Below are 20,517 nucleotides of genomic sequence, written 5' to 3'. Positions count from 1 at the left end.
CTCGAGTTTATTGTGAAAATGCATACAAATGAATTATTTTATTAATATTATAGATGCTGGTGATCATTATTTTATATAACAAAGTTAGGTTGCAGAACTTTATACAGTATGTCATGTAATTTATGTGCATTGCTCTGCAAGCCCCATGTACTCAGTAAATAGTCTCCCGCTATGCACCTGTATAATGTTCTCACTTGGCACCATTACTGATTACCAGATATAGTATACTCCCCTCACTCCAAATAGTGCTGTTCTCAGGGACACTAATAAAGCATTGTATCCTGGCAGATACCATAGAGCTATAATATGTATAGGGTAAGCAGTTATTACTTTGTATTACTGTTTTTGCAGTACATATTACTATCAGGCCACCGGTGACCTGTGTACAGTGATCAATGTGTAACAAGTGGCACCATGGGTTCTTAATCCTGCCCATAATATAAATTATTACAACTTTAAGGAATTCAAGTTATGCCATTCATAATGGACAGACACTGCAGAAAAATGTGTTTATTACATGCCATCCATAGCTATATAATATAGTTTTTTTTGTAGAGCTGTGGATTGGTTGAAGTAAATGAAGGTCCCCAGAGATAAACTATTTACCATATATGGTGGACATGTTTCATTAAGAAGGGGATGCCCTAAACAGACTTCTTTTAATAATGTTTTACATAGATTAAGAAGTTAACTTCATCAATATAAGCTTCTACATGGGTGCTTCATGTTAACATTGTTTGATAGAAAATAGAGATGTGCAGGTTCAAATTTACATGGATTTAATCTGATTCGAAACAGCATCTTATTGGCTATTTGGTTGTCATGTGTTTTGGATAGCAAGTAAGAAAAATCTGGATAAATCCGAACTTGTGCTAATTTGGCATTATAAGAACCAAGTAAATCAGAACCCGCACATCTCTAATAGAAAATTAATTTGTCCATCACGAAAGCTGAGGGAATGTTTATTTTTTTATTTTATCTTATTTAAATGAACTTTATTTGTTAAGCATACCAGACTGACCAACATCTATTTTCCAGTCTTTTTCCAGCACTTTCTTTAACCATATTATTTCTTTGCAGAGTGGAGATGATGAGGAATACAGACGAATTTACACAAAGAAGATTAAGCCACGACTGAAGTCAGATGAGTCTCTAGAGCCAGAGACTCAGACAAGGACCATCACAGTTACCAGGAAGGTGACTGCCTACACTGTGGATGTGACAGGGGCAAAAGATTCAAAAGAGATTGACATAAGTAGCCCTGAATACAAAATCAAAATTCCTCGTCATGAAATAACTGAAATATCAAAAACCAGCGTGGAGACAGATGAGGGCAAAACAGTAATCCGGATTCCTGGTATTGATGTGTCTGGAAAAAGCTTTCAGGCAGGTGGAGAATACAGCGTTTCCCAGCCAGGAGATTCTGTCAATGTTCATAGTACCACTGTAAGATATCAAGATTTGAGTGGGAGGCAATATGAGTTTCCGGAAGGCTATAGTGATTCTCATGCCCAGGTTGACAGCAGATCATCCTTCGGCATCAGTGTGCCTGGTGTAAGTGTTTCTGGACCAAAGTTCCAAAATTATGAAAAGAAAATTGATGTCAACATGTCCAGATTTGGAGCAGAGCATGATATTGGTTTTAGAGGTCCTAATGTTGCAGGAAGTTCTTCTTCTACGGACATTGGTTTAACAGGTCATGTTGGGAAAGTATCAGATTTTGACACTTCAACTAGAGCAACTATGAATATCAAAGCTCCAAAAGTAAACCAGACCGCACCTATTTTGGGTGTGAAAGAACCGGATGCTGAGTTTGACAGCTCTGTTGGAAAGATACAAATACCCTCATTTAAAATGCCACGGTTTGGTTTCTCAGAAACAAGTGAAGGGATTACCAAAATTGGCATGAAATTTCCAGAAGCAACTGTTGACACTCCCATAACAGTGGGTAAGACCAGTGTCACAAATCCAGACATTCATCTGGATGGTAAAATTAAGGGTCCTAGTATTGTTGTTGATGTACCAAACTATTCCATGCCAAATGTTAGCATTGATATGCCAGGTTCTAAATCGAAGGGAGTGACGCAAATTACAGGTCCCACAATAGAAGGCGATGTAACAGTTCCTAAAATTGATGTGAAGAGTCCACAGTTTAACCTTGCATCAAAAGATATAGGTGTTAAAGGTCTGCAGATGGACCTAAAAGGAGCAAAAGTTGATGCACCCACTCCTAATGTGGACTTAAGTGTAGAGGCTGATGTAAAACATCCCAAATGTATTATTAATGCTCCAAAGGCAGAGGTAGCCATGCAAAATGTGTGTGTTGAAGGGCTAGAAGGAAGGTTGAATGTGCCAAAATTTAAATTACCTACATTTGAAATGTCAGGATCGAAACCAGAAGGTGGTATTGATATCTCAGGCCCACAAATTGATATTGCAGCTCCAGAGAAAGTACTGAAAGCTTCAGTGCCTAATGTTGACATAAATCTGAAGAGTGCCAAGTGGGAAGGAGGTCCACAGGTAGATGTAAAAGCAACAGAAGTTGAACTTGAGGCTCCGGAGTTAGATATTCACAGGTATGAAGACAAACTAAAGATTCCAAAATTTAAAATGCCAAAGTTTGGGACTTCTACAAAAGAAGATGATGTAGTGATTTCTAAAGGTGCTATACAGGTAACAGGTCCTGATGTTGGCATTGAGACTCCAGCATTTGATATTAAAAGTCCAGAGGTAAATGTGAAAGGTGGTGATACGACTAAGCCATCTTTGGGTGTCTCCATGTCAAGCGTATCTGTGCCAGACTTCAGCTTGAAAGGCCCCAAAGGAATGGATATTCCAAAATCTAAAGTTAAGGCAGATCTAAAAAGCCCAGGCATTGATCTTAAGGCTCAAGAAATTAATTTAGGAGTATCAAATGTCAGTGTGACTGGCTCAAAAGGAGGGCTTAAAATGCCTAAATTTGGTATTAGTGAGTCAAATGTGGAAGTCCCAAATGTAGATATAAACATTTCAAAAGCAAACAGAGATATTGGTGGCCCAGATGTGAAAATGATAAGCCCTAAAGTTAACATGCAGTCAATGAATGTCTCTTTACCAAAGGTGCCTGATGTTGATCTGAACCTGAAAGGTCCTAATCTGGGTGGCAATTTTAAAGGTCCCAAAGTGGATTTCAGAGTGCCAGAAGTTAACCTTGAGGCTCCAGATATAGATACTGGAAAAGTAAAGGGTTCCAAAGTCAGTGTGCATCATCCAAAAATGTCAGATATTGATGTTAACGTGAAAGGTCCTAAGCTAGAAGGAGATTTTAGAGGTGTCAGTCTTGATATTAAGGGACCAGAGATGGATGGTAAAGTGCCAGAGGTTGATCTGGAAGCACCTGATTTCAATCTGAAAGGTTCAGAAGGAAAACTTAAAATGCCTAAATTTAAAATGCCCAAGTTTGGCATTTCTAAACCAAAAGTGGAATACTCAACTATTGATAAAAGTCTCCCCAATGTAAATATTGCTAAATCAGGAAAAGATATAAATGTTGAATCTCCTGACTTAAATATTGAAGGCACAGGGGGTAAGGTGAAGGGCCCTAAGTTACCAGAACTATCTATGCCTGAAGTTGACCTGAGATTGAAAGGTCCTAAAATGGAGGGCTCAAAAGTTGATGTCAAAGGTACAGAATTTGATGCTCCAAAACTAAGTGTAGATGGAAAGGTAAAAGGGTCTGCGCACCTTCCAAACATTGATGGTCTCAGTGGGAAAGTAGATGTTAATATATCTGTCCCTAAGATTGAAGGAGATATTAAAGGGTCAAAAGTTGATGCACAGGTTTCTGAAGTTGGTGTAAATTTTCCAGATGTTGATCTTGAAGGTCCTGAAGGAAAATTCAAAATGCCCAAATTTAAAATGCCCAAGTTTAATTTGTCTGGTTCAAAAAGTGGAGGTCAAAATATAGATGCCAAACTTCCAAAGGGTGAGATTGATATTGAAGCTTCAGAGTTAGACCTAGAAAGCCCAGATGTTAAAGTGCAAGGGCCTAAATTGAAGATGCCTCCTGCGCTTTCAAAAATGTCAGTGCCTGATGTTGACCTAAATTTGAAAAGTCCAAAATGGAAAGGAGAAGCTGAAATCACAGGGCCCAAAATTGAAGGAAATTTAAATGGTCCTGAAATTGATATTAAAGCTCCGGAAGCTGATGTTGTTGCACCAAATATAGATATAGAGGGAAAAGCAAAATTAAAAACTCCTAAATTTCACATGCCAAAATTTGGCTTTTCTGGTTTTAAAGATGAAGGTTCAGATGTTAAATTGCCAAAAGGAGAAATTGAGATCAGTGGTCCAAAAGTAGATGTTGAAATTCCAAAAATTGATATTCCTGAAAGTAAAGTAAAGGGTCCTAAATTGAAGGGAGTAGTTGATGTTTCAGGTCCTAAAATTGAAGGAGAATTACAAAGTCTAGATATGGATTTTCCAGAATTTGGTACAGAAGGTCCTGAAGGTAATATTAAAGGACGAAAGTTTAATATGCCATCAATAAATCTTGATATGCCAAAAGTGTCAATGCCCAATGTTGACATGAATTTGAAAGGACCCAAATGGAAAGGAGCGACTGGTACCTCTGGCCCTATATTAGAAGCAAACTTGAAACAACCAAAAGTTGACATGAAGGGGCCCAACGTGGACATTGATGTCCCTAAAGTAGATCTTAATGCCCCAGATGTAGACTTTGAGGTAAAAGTAAAAGACTCACGATACAAGATGCCATCAATGAATCTTCCCAAAATGCCTAATGTTGATTTTAATGTAAGAACTCCTAAACTGGAAGGAGATGTGAAAGCGCCAAAAGTTGACCTAAAGGGACCTGAGGTAGACCTTGAATGCCCAGATGTGGACATTGATGGTAAAATAAAAGGCTCAAAATTCAAGATACCATCAATGCATCTTCCACATATGTCTATGCCTGACATTCATTTGAAAGGTCCAAACTGGAAAGGAAAAGCAGATGTTGATTTGCCTAATTTAGAAGGAGAGTTGAAAGGTCCTAATGTTGACCTAAAGGGGCCTGAGGTTGATCTAGAAATGGCAGGTGTTGATGTTGAAGGTCCAGAAGGAAAGCTGAAAATGCCTAAATTTAAAATGCCCAAGTTTGGCCTTTCAGGATCGAGTGCAGACGCATCTGTAGGGGATGTTGAGCTTCCAAAAGCTGACCTTGAAGTGTCTGGGCCAGATTTTGACATCGATGGCCCTGAAGCAAAAGTAAAGGGCTCAAAATTCAAGATGCCATCAATGAATTTTAATCTACCTAAGATGTCTAAGCCTGATTTTGATATAGGCATGAAAGGTTCCGGTGATGCTAAAGTGGATATTAAGGGTCCCAAGTTGGACCTTGAAACCCCTGATATAGACATTGATGGTAAAGGAAAAGGTCCAAAATTCAAGATCCCATCTATGGGTCTTCCAAAAATGCCTGATGTTGATTTTAATGTAAGAACTCCTAAACTGGAAGGAGATGTGAAAGCGCCAAAAGTTGACCTAAAGGGACCTGAGGTAGACCTTGAATGCCCAGATGTGGACATTGATGGTAAAATAAAAGGCTCAAAATTCAAGATACCATCAATGCATCTTACACATATGTCTATGCCTGACATTCATTTGAAAGGTCCAAACTGGAAAGGAAAAGCAGATGTTGATTTTCCTAATTTAGAAGGAGAGTTGAAAGGTCCTAATGTTGACCTAAAGGGGCCTGAGGTTGATCTTGAAATGGCAGGTGTTGATGTTGAAGGTCCAGAAGGAAAGCTGAAAATGCCTAAATTTAAAATGCCCAAGTTTGGCCTTTCAGGATCGAGTGCAGATGCATCTGTAGGGGATGTTGAGCTTCCAAAAGCTGACCTTGAAGTGTCTGGGCCAGATTTTGACATCGATGGCCCTGAAGCAAAAGTAAAGGGCTCAAAATTCAAGATGCCATCAATGAGTTTTAATCTACCTAAGATGTCTAAGCCTGATTTTGATATAGGCATGAAAGGTTCCGGTGATGCTAAAGTGGATATTAAGGGTCCCAAGTTGGACCTTGAAACCCCTGAAATAGACATTGATGGTAAAGGAAAAGGTCCAAAATTCAAGATCCCATCTATGGGTATTCCAAAAATGCCTGATGTTGATTTTAATGTAAGAACTCCTAAACTGGAAGGAGATGTGAAAGCGCCAAAAGTTGACCTAAAGGGACCTGAGGTAGACCTTGAATGCCCAGATGTGGACATTGATGGTAAAATAAAAGGCTCAAAATTCAAGATACCATCAATGCATCTTCCACATATGTCTATGCCTGACATTCATTTGAAAGGTCCAAACTGGAAAGGAAAAGCAGATGTTGATTTGCCTAATTTAGAAGGAGAGTTGAAAGGTCCTAATGTTGACCTAAAGGGGCCTGAGGTTGATCTAGAAATGGCAGGTGTTGATGTTGAAGGTCCAGAAGGAAAGCTGAAAATGCCTAAATTTAAAATGCCCAAGTTTGGCCTTTCAGGATCGAGTGCAGACGCATCTCTAGGGGATGTTGAGCTTCCAAAAGCTGGCCTTGAAGTGTCTGGGCCAGATTTTGACATCGATGGCCCTGAAGCAAAAGTAAAGGGCTCAAAATTCAAGATGCCATCAATGAATTTTAATCTACCTAAGATGTCTAAGCCTGATTTTGATATAGGCATGAAAGGTTCCGGTGATGCTAAAGTGGATATTAAGGGTCCCAAGTTGGACCTTGAAACCCCTGAAATAGACATTGATGGTAAAGGAAAAGGTCCAAAATTCAAGATCCCAACTATGAGTTTTCCAAAAATGCCTGATGTTGATTTTAATGTAAGAACTCCTAAACTGGAAGGAGATGTGAAAGCACCAAAAATTGACCTAAAGGGACCTGAGGTAGACCTTGAATGCCCAGATGTGGACATTGATGGTAAAATAAAAGGCTCAAAATTCAAGATGCCATCAATGCATCTTCCACATATGTCTATGCCTGACATTCATTTGAAAGGTCCAAACTGGAAAGGAAAAGCAGATGTTGATTTGCCTAATTTAGAAGGAGAGTTGAAAGGTCCTAATGTTGACCTAAAGGGGCCTGAGGTTGATCTAGAAATGGCAGGTGTTGATTTTGAAGGTCCAGAAGGAAAGCTGAAAATGCCTAAATTTAAAATGCCCAAGTTTGGCCTTTCAGGATCGAGTGCAAGCGCATCTGTAGGGGATGTTGAGCTTCCAAAAGCTGACCTTGAAGTGTCTGGGCCAGATTTTGACATCGATGGCCCTGAAGCAAAAGTAAAGGGCTCAAAATTCAAGATGCCATCAATGAATTTTAATCTACCTAAGATGTCTAAGCCTGATTTTGATATAGGCATGAAAGGTTCCGGTGATGCTAAAGTGGATATTAAGGGTCCCAAGTTGGACCTTGAAACCCCTGAAATAGACATTGATGGTAAAGGAAAAGGTCCAAAATTCAAGATCCCATCAATGGGTCTTCCAAAAATGCCTGATGTTGATTTTAATGTAAGAACTCCTAAACTGGAAGGAGATGTGAAAGCACCAAAAGTTGACCTAAAGGGACCTGAGGTAGACCTTGAATGCCCAGATGTGGACATTGATGGTAAAATAAAAGGCTCAAAATTCAAGATGCCATCAATGCATCTTCCACATATGTCTATGCCTGACATTCATTTGAAAGGTCCAAACTGGAAAGGAAAAGCAGATGTTGATTTTCCTAATTTAGAAGGAGAGTTGAAAGGTCCTAATGTTGACCTAAAGGGTCCTGAGGTAGACCTTGAATGCCCAGATGTGGACATTGATGGTAAAATAAAAGGCTCAAAATTCAAGATGCCATCAATGCATCTTCCACATATGTCTATGCCTGACATTCATTTGAAAGGTCCAAACTGGAAAGGAAAAGCAGATGTTGATTTGCCTAATTTAGAAGGAGAGTTGAAAGGTCCTAATGTTGACCTAAAGGGGCCTGAGGTTGATCTAGAAATGGCAGGTGTTGATGTTGAAGGTCCAGAAGGAAAGCTGAAAATGCCTAAATTTAAAATGCCCAAGTTTGGCCTTTCAGGATCGAGTGCAGACGCTTCTCTAGGGGATGTTGAGCTTCCAAAAGCTGACCTTGAAGTGTCTGGGCCAGATTTTGACATTGATGGCCCTGAAGCAAAATTAAAGGGCTCAAAATTCAAGATGCCATCAATGAATTTTAATCTACCTAAGATGTCTAAGCCTGATTTTGATATAGGCATGAAAGGTTCCGGTGATGCTAAAGTGGATATTAAGGGTCCCAAGTTGGACCTTGAAACCCCTGAAATAGACATTGATGGTAAAGGAAAAGGTCCAAAATTCAAGATCCCAACTATGAGTTTTCCAAAAATGCCTAATGTTGATTTTAATGTAAGAACTCCTAAACTGGAAGGAGATGTGAAAGCACCAAAAGTTGACCTAAAGGGACCTGAGGTAGACCTTGAATGCCCAGATGTGGACATTGATGGTAAAATAAAAGGCTCAAAATTCAAGATACCATCAATGCATCTTCCACATATGTCTATGCCTGACATTCATTTGAAAGGTCCAAACTGGAAAGGAAAAGCAGATGTTGATTTTCCTAATTTAGAAGGAGAGTTGAAAGGTCCTAATGTTGACCTAAAGGGTCCTGAGGTAGACCTTGAATGCCCAGATGTGGACATTGATGGTAAAATAAAAGGCTCAAAATTCAAGATACCATCAATGCATCTTCCACATATGTCTATGCCTGACATTCATTTGAAAGGTCCAAACTGGAAAGGAAAAGCAGATGTTGATTTGCCTAATTTAGAAGGAGAGTTGAAAGGTCCTAATGTTGACCTAAAGGGGCCTGAGGTTGATCTAGAAATGGCAGGTGTTGATGTTGAAGGTCCAGAAGGAAAGCTGAAAATGCCTAAATTTAAAATGCCCAAGTTTGGCCTTTCAGGATCGAGTGCAGACGCATCTGTAGGGGATGTTGAGCTTCCAAAAGCTGACCTTGAAGTGTCTGGGCCAGATTTTGACATCGATGGCCCTGAAGCAAAAGTAAAGGGCTCAAAATTCAAGATGCCATCAATGAATTTTAATCTACCTAAGATGTCTAAGCCTGATTTTGATATAGGCATGAAAGGTTCCGGTGATGCTAAAGTGGATATTAAGGGTCCCAAGTTGGACCTTGAAACCCCTGAAATAGACATTGATGGTAAAGGAAAAGGTCCAAAATTCAAGATCCCATCTATGGGTCTTCCAAAAATGCCTGATGTTGATTTTAATGTAAGAACTCCTAAACTGGAAGGAGATGTGAAAGCACCAAAAGTTGACCTAAAGGGACCTGAGGTAGACCTTGAATGCCCAGATGTGGACATTGATGGTAAAATAAAAGGCTCAAAATTCAAGATACCATCAATGCATCTTCCACATATGTCTATGCCTGACATTCATTTGAAAGGTCCAAACTGGAAAGGAAAAGCAGATGTTGATTTGCCTAATTTAGAAGGAGAGTTGAAAGGTCCTAATGTTAACCTAAAGGGGCCTGAGGTTGATCTAGCAATGGTAGGTGTTGATGTTGAAGGTCCAGAAGGAAAGCTGAAAATGCCTAAATTTAAAATGCCCAAGTTTGGCCTTTCAGGATCGAGTGCAGACGCATCTCTAGGGGATGTTGAGCTTCCAAAAGCTGACCTTGAAGTGTCTGGACCAGATTTTGACATTGATGGCCCTGAAGCAAAAGTAAAGGGCTCAAAATTCAAGATGCCATCAATGAATTTTAATCTACCTAAGATGTCTAAGCCTGATTTTGATATAGGCATGAAAGGTTCCGGTGATGCTAAAGTGGATATTAAGGGTCCCAAGTTGGACCTTGAAACCCCTGAAATAGACATTGATGGTAAAGGAAAAGGTCCAAAATTCAAGATCCCATCTATGGGTCTTCCAAAAATGCCTGATGTTGATTTTAATATAAGAACTCCTAAACTGGAAGGAGATGTGAAAGCACCAAAAGTTGACCTAAAGGGACCTGAGGTAGACCTTGAATGCCCAGATGTGGACATTGATGGTAAAATAAAAGGCTCAAAATTCAAGATACCATCAATGCATCTTCCACATATGTCTATGCCTGACATTCATTTGAAAGGTCCAAACTGGAAAGGAAAAGCAGATGTTGATTTTCCTAATTTAGAAGGAGAGTTGAAAGGTCCTAATGTTGACCTAAAGGGTCCTGAGGTAGACCTTGAATGCCCAGATGTGGACATTGATGGTAAAATAAAAGGCTCAAAATTCAAGATACCATCAATGCATCTTCCACATATGTCTATGCCTGACATTCATTTGAAAGGTCCAAACTGGAAAGGAAAAGCAGATGTTGATTTGCCTAATTTAGAAGGAGAGTTGAAAGGTCCTAATGTTGACCTAAAGGGGCCTGAGGTTGATCTAGAAATGGCAGGTGTTGATGTTGAAGGTCCAGAAGGAAAGCTGAAAATGCCTAAATTTAAAATGCCCAAGTTTGGCCTTTCAGGATCGAGTACAGACGCATCTGTAGGGGATGTTGAGCTTCCAAAAGCTGATCTTGAAGTGTCTGGGCCAGGTTTTGACATTGATGGCCCTGAAGCTAAAGTAAAGGGCTCAAAATTCAAGATGCCATCAATGAATTTTAATCTACCTAAGATGTCTAAGCCTGATTTTGATATAGGCATGAAAGGTTCCGGTGATGCTAAAGTGGATATTAAGGGACCCAAGTTGGACCTTGAAGCCCCTGAAATAGACATTGATGGTAAAGGAAAAGGTCCAAAACTCAAGATCCCATCTATGAGTCTTCCAAAAATGCCTGATGTTGATTTTAATGTAAAAACTCCTAAACTGGAAGGAGATGTGAAAGCTCCAAAAGTTGACCTAAAGGGACCTGAGGTAGACCTTGAATGCCCAGATGTGGGCATTGATGGTAAAATAAAAGGCCCAAAATTCAATATGCCATCAATGCATCTACCACATATGTCTATGCCTGACTTTCATTTGAAAGGTCCAAACTGGAAAGGAAAAGCAGACGTTGATTTACCTACTTTAGAAGGAGAATTGAAAGGTCCTAATGTTGCTCTAAAGGGTCCAAGTGTTGATCTAGAAATGGCTGGTGTTGATATCGAAGGTCCAGAAGGAAAGCTGAAATTGCCTAAATTTAAAATGCCTAAGTTTGGCTTTTCAGGATCTAATGCTCCAGGAGTAGATATTGATCTTCCAAAAGCTGACCTTGCAGTGTCTGGGCCAGATTTTGACATAGAAGGTCCTGAAGCTAAAGTAAAGGGCCCGAAGTTGAAGCTGCCAGACATGGACCTGCATGTTAAAGGTCCCAAATTAAAAGGGGATGTGGATAAACCTGATGCAAATTATGACGCAGGAATAAAGGATCCAAAATTCAAGATCAAAGGTCCAGAATTTGATATCTCAAGCCCAACTCTGTCTGCTGAATTGCCAGAAGGCAAAGTTAAAGGGTCAAAATTTAAGTTACCATCATGGGGTTTTTCAAAACCCAGTGTTTCCATGCCAGATGTAGATCTTAATTTGAAAGGACCTAAAGTGAAGGGTGATATTGATGCTTCAATTGCAGTGGGAGGCAAACTTAAAGGCCCAGAGTTGGGAGTAGAATTGCCAGAGGTAGACTTTGACATGCCAGAAGCAAAAGTTAAGAAATCCAAATTTAGGCTGCCAAAGTTTAACTTTTCAGGTCCTAAAGCACAAGCACCCAGTGTTGACATTAAGGTTCCAAAAACTGACATTAATATCAGCGGCCCTGATTTGGAAAGTCCCAATATGGAAATAAAGGGTAAAAGTCAAAAATTTAAAATGCCCTCATTAAACATAACTAGCCCTAAAGTATCCATGCCAGATGTTGAATTAAATTTAAAAGGACCCAAATTAAAAGGAGATGTAGATGTCTCATCGCCAAATTTTGAAGGTGAATTAAAGGGTTCCAAGCTAGATATAAAAACTCCAGATATGGACCTTGAGACACCTGACCTTTCGCTAGAAGGCCCAGAAGGTAAAGGGAAGCTGAAAATGCCAAAATTCAGTCTTCCCAAGTTTGGATTTTCTGGTTCAAAACCAGATGCTCCAGATATTGATCTAAAATTTCCAAAAGCTGACCTCAATTTGTCTAGTCCAAAGTTAAAAATGGAAACTCCTGATATGGATATTGATGGCCCAGATGGAAAACTGAAGGGTCCAAAACTGAAGATGCCCTCATTTAGTGTAGATTTGCCGAAAGTTTCCATGCCTGATCTTGATCTAAATGTGAAAGGTCCTAAGATGAAAGGAGATTTAAAAGGTCCTGATGTTGATATTAAAGTGCCTGACGTAGATCTTAAAGCCCCAGATGTAGACCTTGATGGGAAAATAAAAGGGCCAAAATTTAAGATGCCAACAATGAATGTTCCGAAATTGTCTATGCCTGACTTTAATCTGAAAGGCCCTAAAATGGAAGGAGAATTGAAATGTCCTGATGTTGATATTAAAGTGCCTGACGTAGATCTTGAAGCCCCAGATGTAGACCTTGATGGGAAAATTAAAGGCTCAAAATTTAAGATGCCAACAATGAATGTTCCGAAATTGTCTATGCCTGACTTTAATCTGAAAGGCCCTAAAATGGAAGGAGAATTGAAATGTCCTGATGTTGATATTAAAGTGCCTGAGGTAGATCTTGAAGCCCCAGATGTAGACCTTGATGGGAAAATAAAAGGCCCAAAATTTAAGATGCCAACAATGAATGTTCCGAAATTGTCTATGCCTGACTTTAATCTGAAAGGCCCTAAAATGGAAGGAGAATTGAAATGTCCTGATGTTGATATTAAAGTGCCTGAGGTAGATCTTGAAGCCCCAGATGTAGACCTTGATGGGAAAATAAAAGGCCCCAAATTTAAGATGCCAACAATGAATGTTCCGAAATTGTCTATGCCTGACTTTAATCTGAAAGGCCCTAAAATGGAAGGAGAATTGAAATGTCCTGATGTTGATATTAAAGTGCCTGACGTGGAACTTGAAGCCCCACATGTAGACCTTGATGGGAAAATAAAAGGCCCAAAATTTAAGATGCCAACAATGAATGTTCCGAAATTGTCTATGCCTGACTTTAATCTGAAAGGCCCTAAAATGGAAGGAGAATTGAAATGTCCTGATGTTGATATTAAAGTGCCTGAGGTAGATCTTGAAGCCCCAGATGTAGACCTTGATGGGAAAATAAAAGGCCCAAAATTTAAGATGCCAACAATGAATGTTCCGAAATTGTCTATGCCTGACTTTAATCTAAAAGGCCCTAAAATGGAAGGAGAATTGAAATGTCCTGATGTTGATATTAAAGTGCCTGAGGTAGATCTTGAAGCCCCAGATGTAGACCTTGATGGGAAAATAAAAGGCCCAAAATTTAAGATGCCAACAATGAATGTTCCAAAAGTGTCTATGCCTGACTTTAATCTGAAAGGTCCTAAATTTGATGTTGAGGGTCCAGGCATTGAAATAGATGCTCCAGATGTCGATTTGAAAGGCCCAGACGGAAAACTTAAAATGCCCAAATTCAAAATGCCTAAATTTGGTATTTCTGGGACAAAAATGGGGGAACTAGATGTAGATACTAGCCTGCCCAAGGGAAAACTTGATATAGCTGGTCCAAATGTAGACATTAAAGCACCTGAAATTGATGTTGAGGGCCCTGAAGGTAAGCTAAAAGGTCCTAATTTAAAAATACCATCTATGAATATCAGTTTACCAAAAGTATCCATGCCCGATTTTGACCTTAATGTTAAAGGTTCCAAATTTGAAGGAGGTTTGAAAGGTCCCACTATTGACATTAAGGGTCCATCCAAAGGAAATGTTGATATATCTGGAGATATTGATATCTCTAGTCCTAAATTAGATGTTACAGCACCAGTAATAGAAATTGAGGGCCCTGATGGAAAGCTAAAAGACTCTAAATTTAAGATGCCCTCACTGAATATGCCAGATATTGACATTAATTTGAAAGGCTCAAGCTGGAAGGGAGGAGCAGACTTGTCAGGCCCAAAAGTAAAGGGTCAGTTAAAAAGTCCTGAACTTGACCTTGATGTACCCGATATTGACCTAGAAGGTCCTGAAGGCAAAATTAAGATGCCAAAATTAAAAATGCCTAAGTTTGGAATTTCTGTACCAAAAGGGGAAGGTGTAGATATTGCACCAGAATTGAACATTGAAGGCCCAGATGTTAAGGCAAAGGGCTCAAAATTCAACATGCCATCAATGAATTTTAGCTTACCAAAAGTATCCATGCCAGAAATAAATCTAAAGGGACCCAAAATTAAGGGAGAAGCAGACCTGAGTGGCCCAAATATGGAAAAAGACATACATTTGAAGGGTCCACATTTGACAGGAGATTTTGATGTTGCTCTCACTGGCCGACAATTAGAAGGAGAACTGAAGAGCCCAGAAATTGACATGTCAGTGCCTGATATCAACTTTGGTTCTACAAACATTAGTGTGAAAGGTCAAGGAGCAGAGATCGAGGGCCCTGAGGCTAATTTAAAACTGCCTAAAGGTAAGAAACCAAAGTTTGGTTTTGGCATGAAATCACCTAAATCAGATATAAAAACTCCGTCAGTAGATGTTACAATTCCAGATGCAGATTTTGATTCTGAGGTTCCTGATATAAGTGTTGGAGCCAAGGGCAAAAAGGGTAAATTTAAAATGCCAAAAATTCACATGAGTGGCCCGAAAATAAAAGGCAAAAAAGGTGGTTTTGATGTAAGTGCGCCTGACATAGATAGTGACATAAACCTTAATGCGCCTGATGTTGATTTAAATATTTCAGGAGGAGAAGCAGGATTGAAAACCGATGTTGGCTTAAAAGCACCTAAAACTCGAAAACCACTCTTTGGAAAATTGTATTTCCCTGATGTAGAATTCGACATTAAATCTCCAAAAATAAAAGGAGAAACTTCCCTTCAAACTCCTAGAGCAGACTTAAAGACTCCTGAGTTAGACATTGATGGTGGAATAAACACTCCAGAAGCTGACTTCACATCTGCTGGGGTTAGCATTGAAGGTCCTGATATAAAGGTGAAAAAACCTAAATTCAAACTCCCAACTTTCAATATGTCAGGGCCAAAGGTAGACATACCTGAAACTGACCTTTCCCTTTCAAAAGGAGAAATTAATATATCTGGCCCAAAGGTTGCAACAGACTTGGGAACTCCTGCCCTAGATGTAAATATTGGTGCATTAAATATTAGAAATGAAGCACCCAATGTTTCAATTGACACCTCAGTACCAAAAATGTCTGTTCCAGATGCGGATGTGAATTTGCAAGGACCAAAAGTTAAAGGTTATAAGGTAACTTCTGGAAGTATGGAATTAAGTCCACCTAATGTAGACATCTCTGGGTCAGGTGGGCAAATTAAAATTCCTAAATTGGGCATCTCTGGAGCATCTGGAGATGGTCCTGAGGTTAGTTTTAATACTGAACTTAAAGGACCACAGATGGGGGCAAAACTAAAAGGTTCCTCCATCAACATGCCTAAAGTTGATATATCTGTTCCAAAGGTTTCTGGTACAGATATTGACATGAATTTTCAAAGACCAGAGACTGAAGGTGAGTTTGGAATCTTTGGTGGAAAAAAACAAAATGTAAGTGTTGCAGTGCCAGGCATTCAAGTGAAAGGATTTGACAGTCAGATTAATTTGCCTCAGGTGGACATTTCTGGTCCACGCTTGCAAGGACCTGATGGAAAATTGAATGTACAAGGAATAGATGCAAATCTAGAAAGTTCTTCTGGTAAAATTACTTTCCCCAGACTTTTAATGCCAAAATTTACAACAGCTGGTCCTGAACTGTCTGGAAGAGAAGTGGGAGTTGATGTAGACTTTCCATCTGCAGATGTGCATGTTGAAAAGTCTGGCCAAGCTGATGTAGAATTTGAAGAAAGTGACATAAAAATAAAAAAGTCTAAAATAAAAATGCCCAAGTTCAACTTCAAATCCAAAGGTAAAAGTGATGCTAGTCTCCCAGATGTCTCAGTTTCTGGGTCAAAGGGAGATCTTAAAAGCTCAAAAGCTAGTTTAGGTTCTGCTGAAGTAGGGTTGGGGTCTGCTAAAGTGGAGGTAGAAAAACCTGCAAAGTATGAGTTTTCCTTATTTACTAGCAAAAAGCCAAGACACAGATCTTCCTCTCTGAGTGAGGAGAAGGACGAATCAGCACACTCATCTCCAAGTGGTACATTGGAAGCAGAAGGTTCATTGTCAGCAGAAGGAGGGAAAAAGAAAGGAAAACATTCTAAGATTAAATTTGGCACTTTTGGTGGCTTAGGGTCTAAATCAAAGGGTTCCTATGAGGTCACATTAAGTGATGATGAAAACGTCCAAGGTAGTGGGGCATCTGTTTCCTCTCGTAAGTCCAGGGTCTCTTCCTCCTCGAGCAATGACAGTGCAACTAAGGCAGGCGTCCATTTGCCTAAGGTGGAGATTACTGTTGCCAAAAAGAAAGAATGAATCCCCCACCTTTAACCCAGCATGTATATAAATATATATATCTGTGTGTTTGTACATACATTTTGCAGCCTTTATAGAATTCTAACCTTTTTGAATGAACAGTGGAGATGAAAAACAAAGGTGATAAAGTAAAAGCAGACAGATCCTCAATTGTTTATTAAATTCCATGCACACATTAAACCTTTCACTACCTGACATATTTTACTTGTACGCCAAACCCGGGCAGTGAGAGATTTAATGATCTGTTTTTGATATAACAATTTGTACATGGAAATATATTTTTCCATATATTTTTTTTACTTGCATTTACAGTTGATATTTTCCTTTGTGGGGCTTTACAGATAGATGCAAACAGACGTAATAAAACACTGTAAATTGCATTGAACCAGCTAGGTGGATGAAATTCAGGAGTCTGAGAAGTTGTAATCTAATGGTAACAAAATATGTAATGTTTAAAACAGCATTTGTTTTCAGAGATCTAATCTGACAGAAAAAGTGCACTTTTTTTTTTTTTTTTACATCCTGTCTAATTTATTTGCAGATCGTTCACAATATATAGTGTTGCTTTCTGCTTCTTTCATGTGATCATGGTCACAAAGAAGTGAAAGTGAAAAAATATAAAAAATAACTAAACATTGGTGCACTCTTTTTGAAAAGTGGCTATATCTCAAGTGAAGGACACCTGTAAAATAAAAAATAGCTGTTACTGCTATGAATTATTAAATGTGCCTGTGCAAGAGTTTCTTTTTTTCTTTTTCTTTTTTTCATATGCAGTTGTCCCGCTTGATATTTGGTCACCTTAGTAAATCAAGCTGATAACTGGTAAACTCCCAAACTATGTAAACCTTACATATGTTTAGAAACTGACACTGACCTGTTTAAATTGTGTAACATAGGGGGGGGAAAAAGCTAATGGGAGGGGTATGGTCAATGTGTTATTTCAATTTTACGCTGAAACTCTCCATCTTTCTAAAGGTGATCAATTTCAGCCCTGTCTTTAGCATCTGGTGGTTCAATGCGTCATTTTTTTATTTGTACTATAAGACTTTTCTTCAATTGTCATACCTAAACTGCTGCTTGTATTTGTTGGACGTAAACAAGATTTGCTTTCATTTCTAGTAAAATAAAAATAAATAAAAATAAGATTTAAATAAAGTTTTAACTTCATAAATCTGTAAACACTTCATTCAGAAATGTGTTATGGTGGATTGTTAAAAAAACAAAACCAAAATAAAGCTTCTAACCTTTAGTAAAATGTCTGTGTCTACAATCTGTCACAAAAATGTATGTATATTTGTGTGTGTGTGTGTGTGTGTGTGTGTGTGTGTGTGTGTGTAGATGTATACGTGTTTATATATATATGTATACTTGCATTTAACAGGCTGTTTTCAAGAGTGCCGTTTCTTCTACCCACGTGTATATATATATATATATATATATACCGCATCTACCACATAGTGGAGGGTGCACTCTCGCGCAAACAAGTCTGAGATATATCAACATACAAGGATTTTTATATATTTTATTCAAATAGTGCCGTCGTACTCGATGTTTCGGTCCGTTCACAAACCTTTATCAAGACAGGCAGTTCATAGCATCTACAAAAAACATCAAAAATACTTAATTATAATATACATGAAGTATTAGACACAGGATAACATGCACCATCACCACCACTGACTCCCAGGCCCTTATCGTATTAGTCATAAAAAAATACCAATATGCACCATTTTCAAGGAATGAGCCACCACCTTCTCTAATATAATGCTAGTGACGGCTTAGACCTAAAGCCACTTATACCAGAAGCACGTAAACAAACGATAACAGAAAGAGTTACCTGTCACTACAATGGATAGCAGTCTTAAAAGTGCATTGTATAAATAACAAACGACTCCATTAAGGCATGCCACTAAAGTTCAAGCAAACACAGTCCATCAGAAAAACAATACTATAAGTGTCTCAGATATTAAGACCATATAGCTCATTCATACCTGGGAGCTTCAAAATCAGACAAATGCTGCAGCTAAACCTCCGACCACAGGTGCCAGGTACCTGGGAGGCAGTGGTGGTGATGGTGCATGTTATCCTGTGTCTAATATTTCATGTATATTATAATTAAGTATTTTTGATGTTTTTTGTAGATGCTATGAACTACCTGTCTTGATAAAGGTTTGTGAACGGACTGAAACGTCGACTGTGACTGCACTATTTGAATAAAATATATAAAAACCCTTGTATGGTGATATATCTCAGAGACTTGTTTGGTCGAGAGTGCACCCTCCACTATGTGGTAGATGCGGCATATTTGTGGACCTCCAACAAGGCCATTGGGAGCACCCGCCCACTTCGAACTAGGATTGATGCGAGTGCAGGAAATCTTGTGGATATATATATATATATATATATATATATACCTTTTGCTGTGTACTCAGCACTCACTCTGACAGGCTAGTAGATGCTGCGGTGCCCTCCTGGAGGCGAAGACCTCTGTACAGAGATATGGAAGAAAGGCGGCACTCAAACAGACTTGTATTGCGGTTTAAAAGTGGTCAGTTTAATCCGACATGTTTCGGGGTAATCACCTTGAGGACGGGGTGATTACCCCGAAACATGTCGGATTAAACTGACCACTTTTAAACCGCAATACAAGTCTGTTTGAGTGCCGCCTTTCTTCCATATCCCTATATATATATATATATATATATATATATATATATATATATACTAACAGTTCTCCCCAGTGCTTGCTTCTTTCTTCTGTCTCTCTCCCTCTTACTGTGTTATTTTTGATGAGGGACTTGCTGCTGGGATCCGCTGCTGGCTCATTCAGTTTGGTAGCAGGGGCTGCATGTTAATAAAATGTGATAGCATATCTCTCTCTCTCTGTATATATATAATACCCCCGCTATGTGATATATTACTGTATATCTGACACTGTGCAGCGCACTACATCGCATGTCTATCATTTCACAGGCAGACAATTCCCAGCAGCCTCTGCAGCTGCTCAAGAGGTCAGGAGATGGACACATGACCAAAGTCAGCTGTGATAGTTGCTGGTTGTTGGACGGCCTTCTTAGGGAGAGGATGTGGCTGGTCTGCTGTGAGGAGGTGCTGCGCAGGTTACCTGTAAAAGCCACTGTCCTCGGTGACCAGAGTTAGAGAAATAAAAATAGATATGTATGAGTTCTGGCGCAATGAAGTTAGCAGCCCAATCCTAACCTTCCTATGATCCGCTCAAATCCAGATCACACAAGAAACAAGTGAAAAACAATAAATGGAAGGAAGATCAAAGGCGCTACTTTACAAAGAACTAATATATCAAAAAGAAAAATATAATATACATCACATGCAATCTTCGTAGTCCTTCATTAATTTCTTTCTATTATTCCAATGATTACCGGATGTTTACATGCAAAAAAACAAAATTGAACAACAAATGTATAGTAATGTTTGTAATAAGGTCAATTTCTGTGAGTTCTCCAGCGAAACAGAACCCTATGTTGTGAAGATTTCTTGATAGTAGATAAGGATAGTTTCTCACCACCACTTCATAAACATAGGTAAACGTACCAAGACTCACTTAGAATTATATATCACCATACACGTAAAGGTTTCTTTTACACTTCTGATCATAGCATATGAAGCAAGCTCTGTTCAATAAAACGTACCACACTCACTTTTCAGCAGATGGAATTCCACACGTAGCGGTTTCTTTAAACAGACGAATCACTCTTTTCTCCAAAAAATGATTTATTTGTACATAATAAAATTGTAATGACCAATCGAATAAAATCTCATTCAATTCCCAAAAATTATTTCCAGGATAAAACAAATGTGTGTCAAGATGGAATTAAGACAATCACAAGTAAATTCCGGACTTATACTTGTGAACACAAATGCTAAATTACCTTGGAATGGTATGAATGGAGAAGAATTGAAAAAAACACTGTCTGGTATCACTAACGCCGTTTCGACACAAAGGTCTTTATCAAGGTGTGTGCTCAGACAGTGAAT

General features: G+C 38.9%; 1 protein-coding gene across 1 annotated transcript in view; it reads left to right on the top strand.

Annotated features, from left to right (window-relative positions):
• Positions 1–17,758, top strand: part of AHNAK (AHNAK nucleoprotein) — a 93,583-nt gene extending 75,825 nt beyond the window's left edge. Inside the window, exon 5 of the mRNA XM_063945015.1 lies at positions 1,081–17,758. Coding sequence (XP_063801085.1) covers positions 1,081–16,503 — 15,423 coding nt within the window. The 3' untranslated portion in view covers positions 16,504–17,758. The remainder of the gene's footprint in view (positions 1–1,080) is intronic.
• Positions 17,759–20,517: the final 2,759 nt, after the last annotated feature.

This window comes from Pseudophryne corroboree, chromosome 11 (assembly GCF_028390025.1).
Source record: "Pseudophryne corroboree isolate aPseCor3 chromosome 11, aPseCor3.hap2, whole genome shotgun sequence".
Classification (NCBI taxonomy): domain Eukaryota; kingdom Metazoa; phylum Chordata; class Amphibia; order Anura; family Myobatrachidae; genus Pseudophryne; species Pseudophryne corroboree.
The sequence above is the reverse complement of the archived record's forward strand: the minus strand, read 5'-3'. Positions and strand labels throughout refer to the sequence as shown.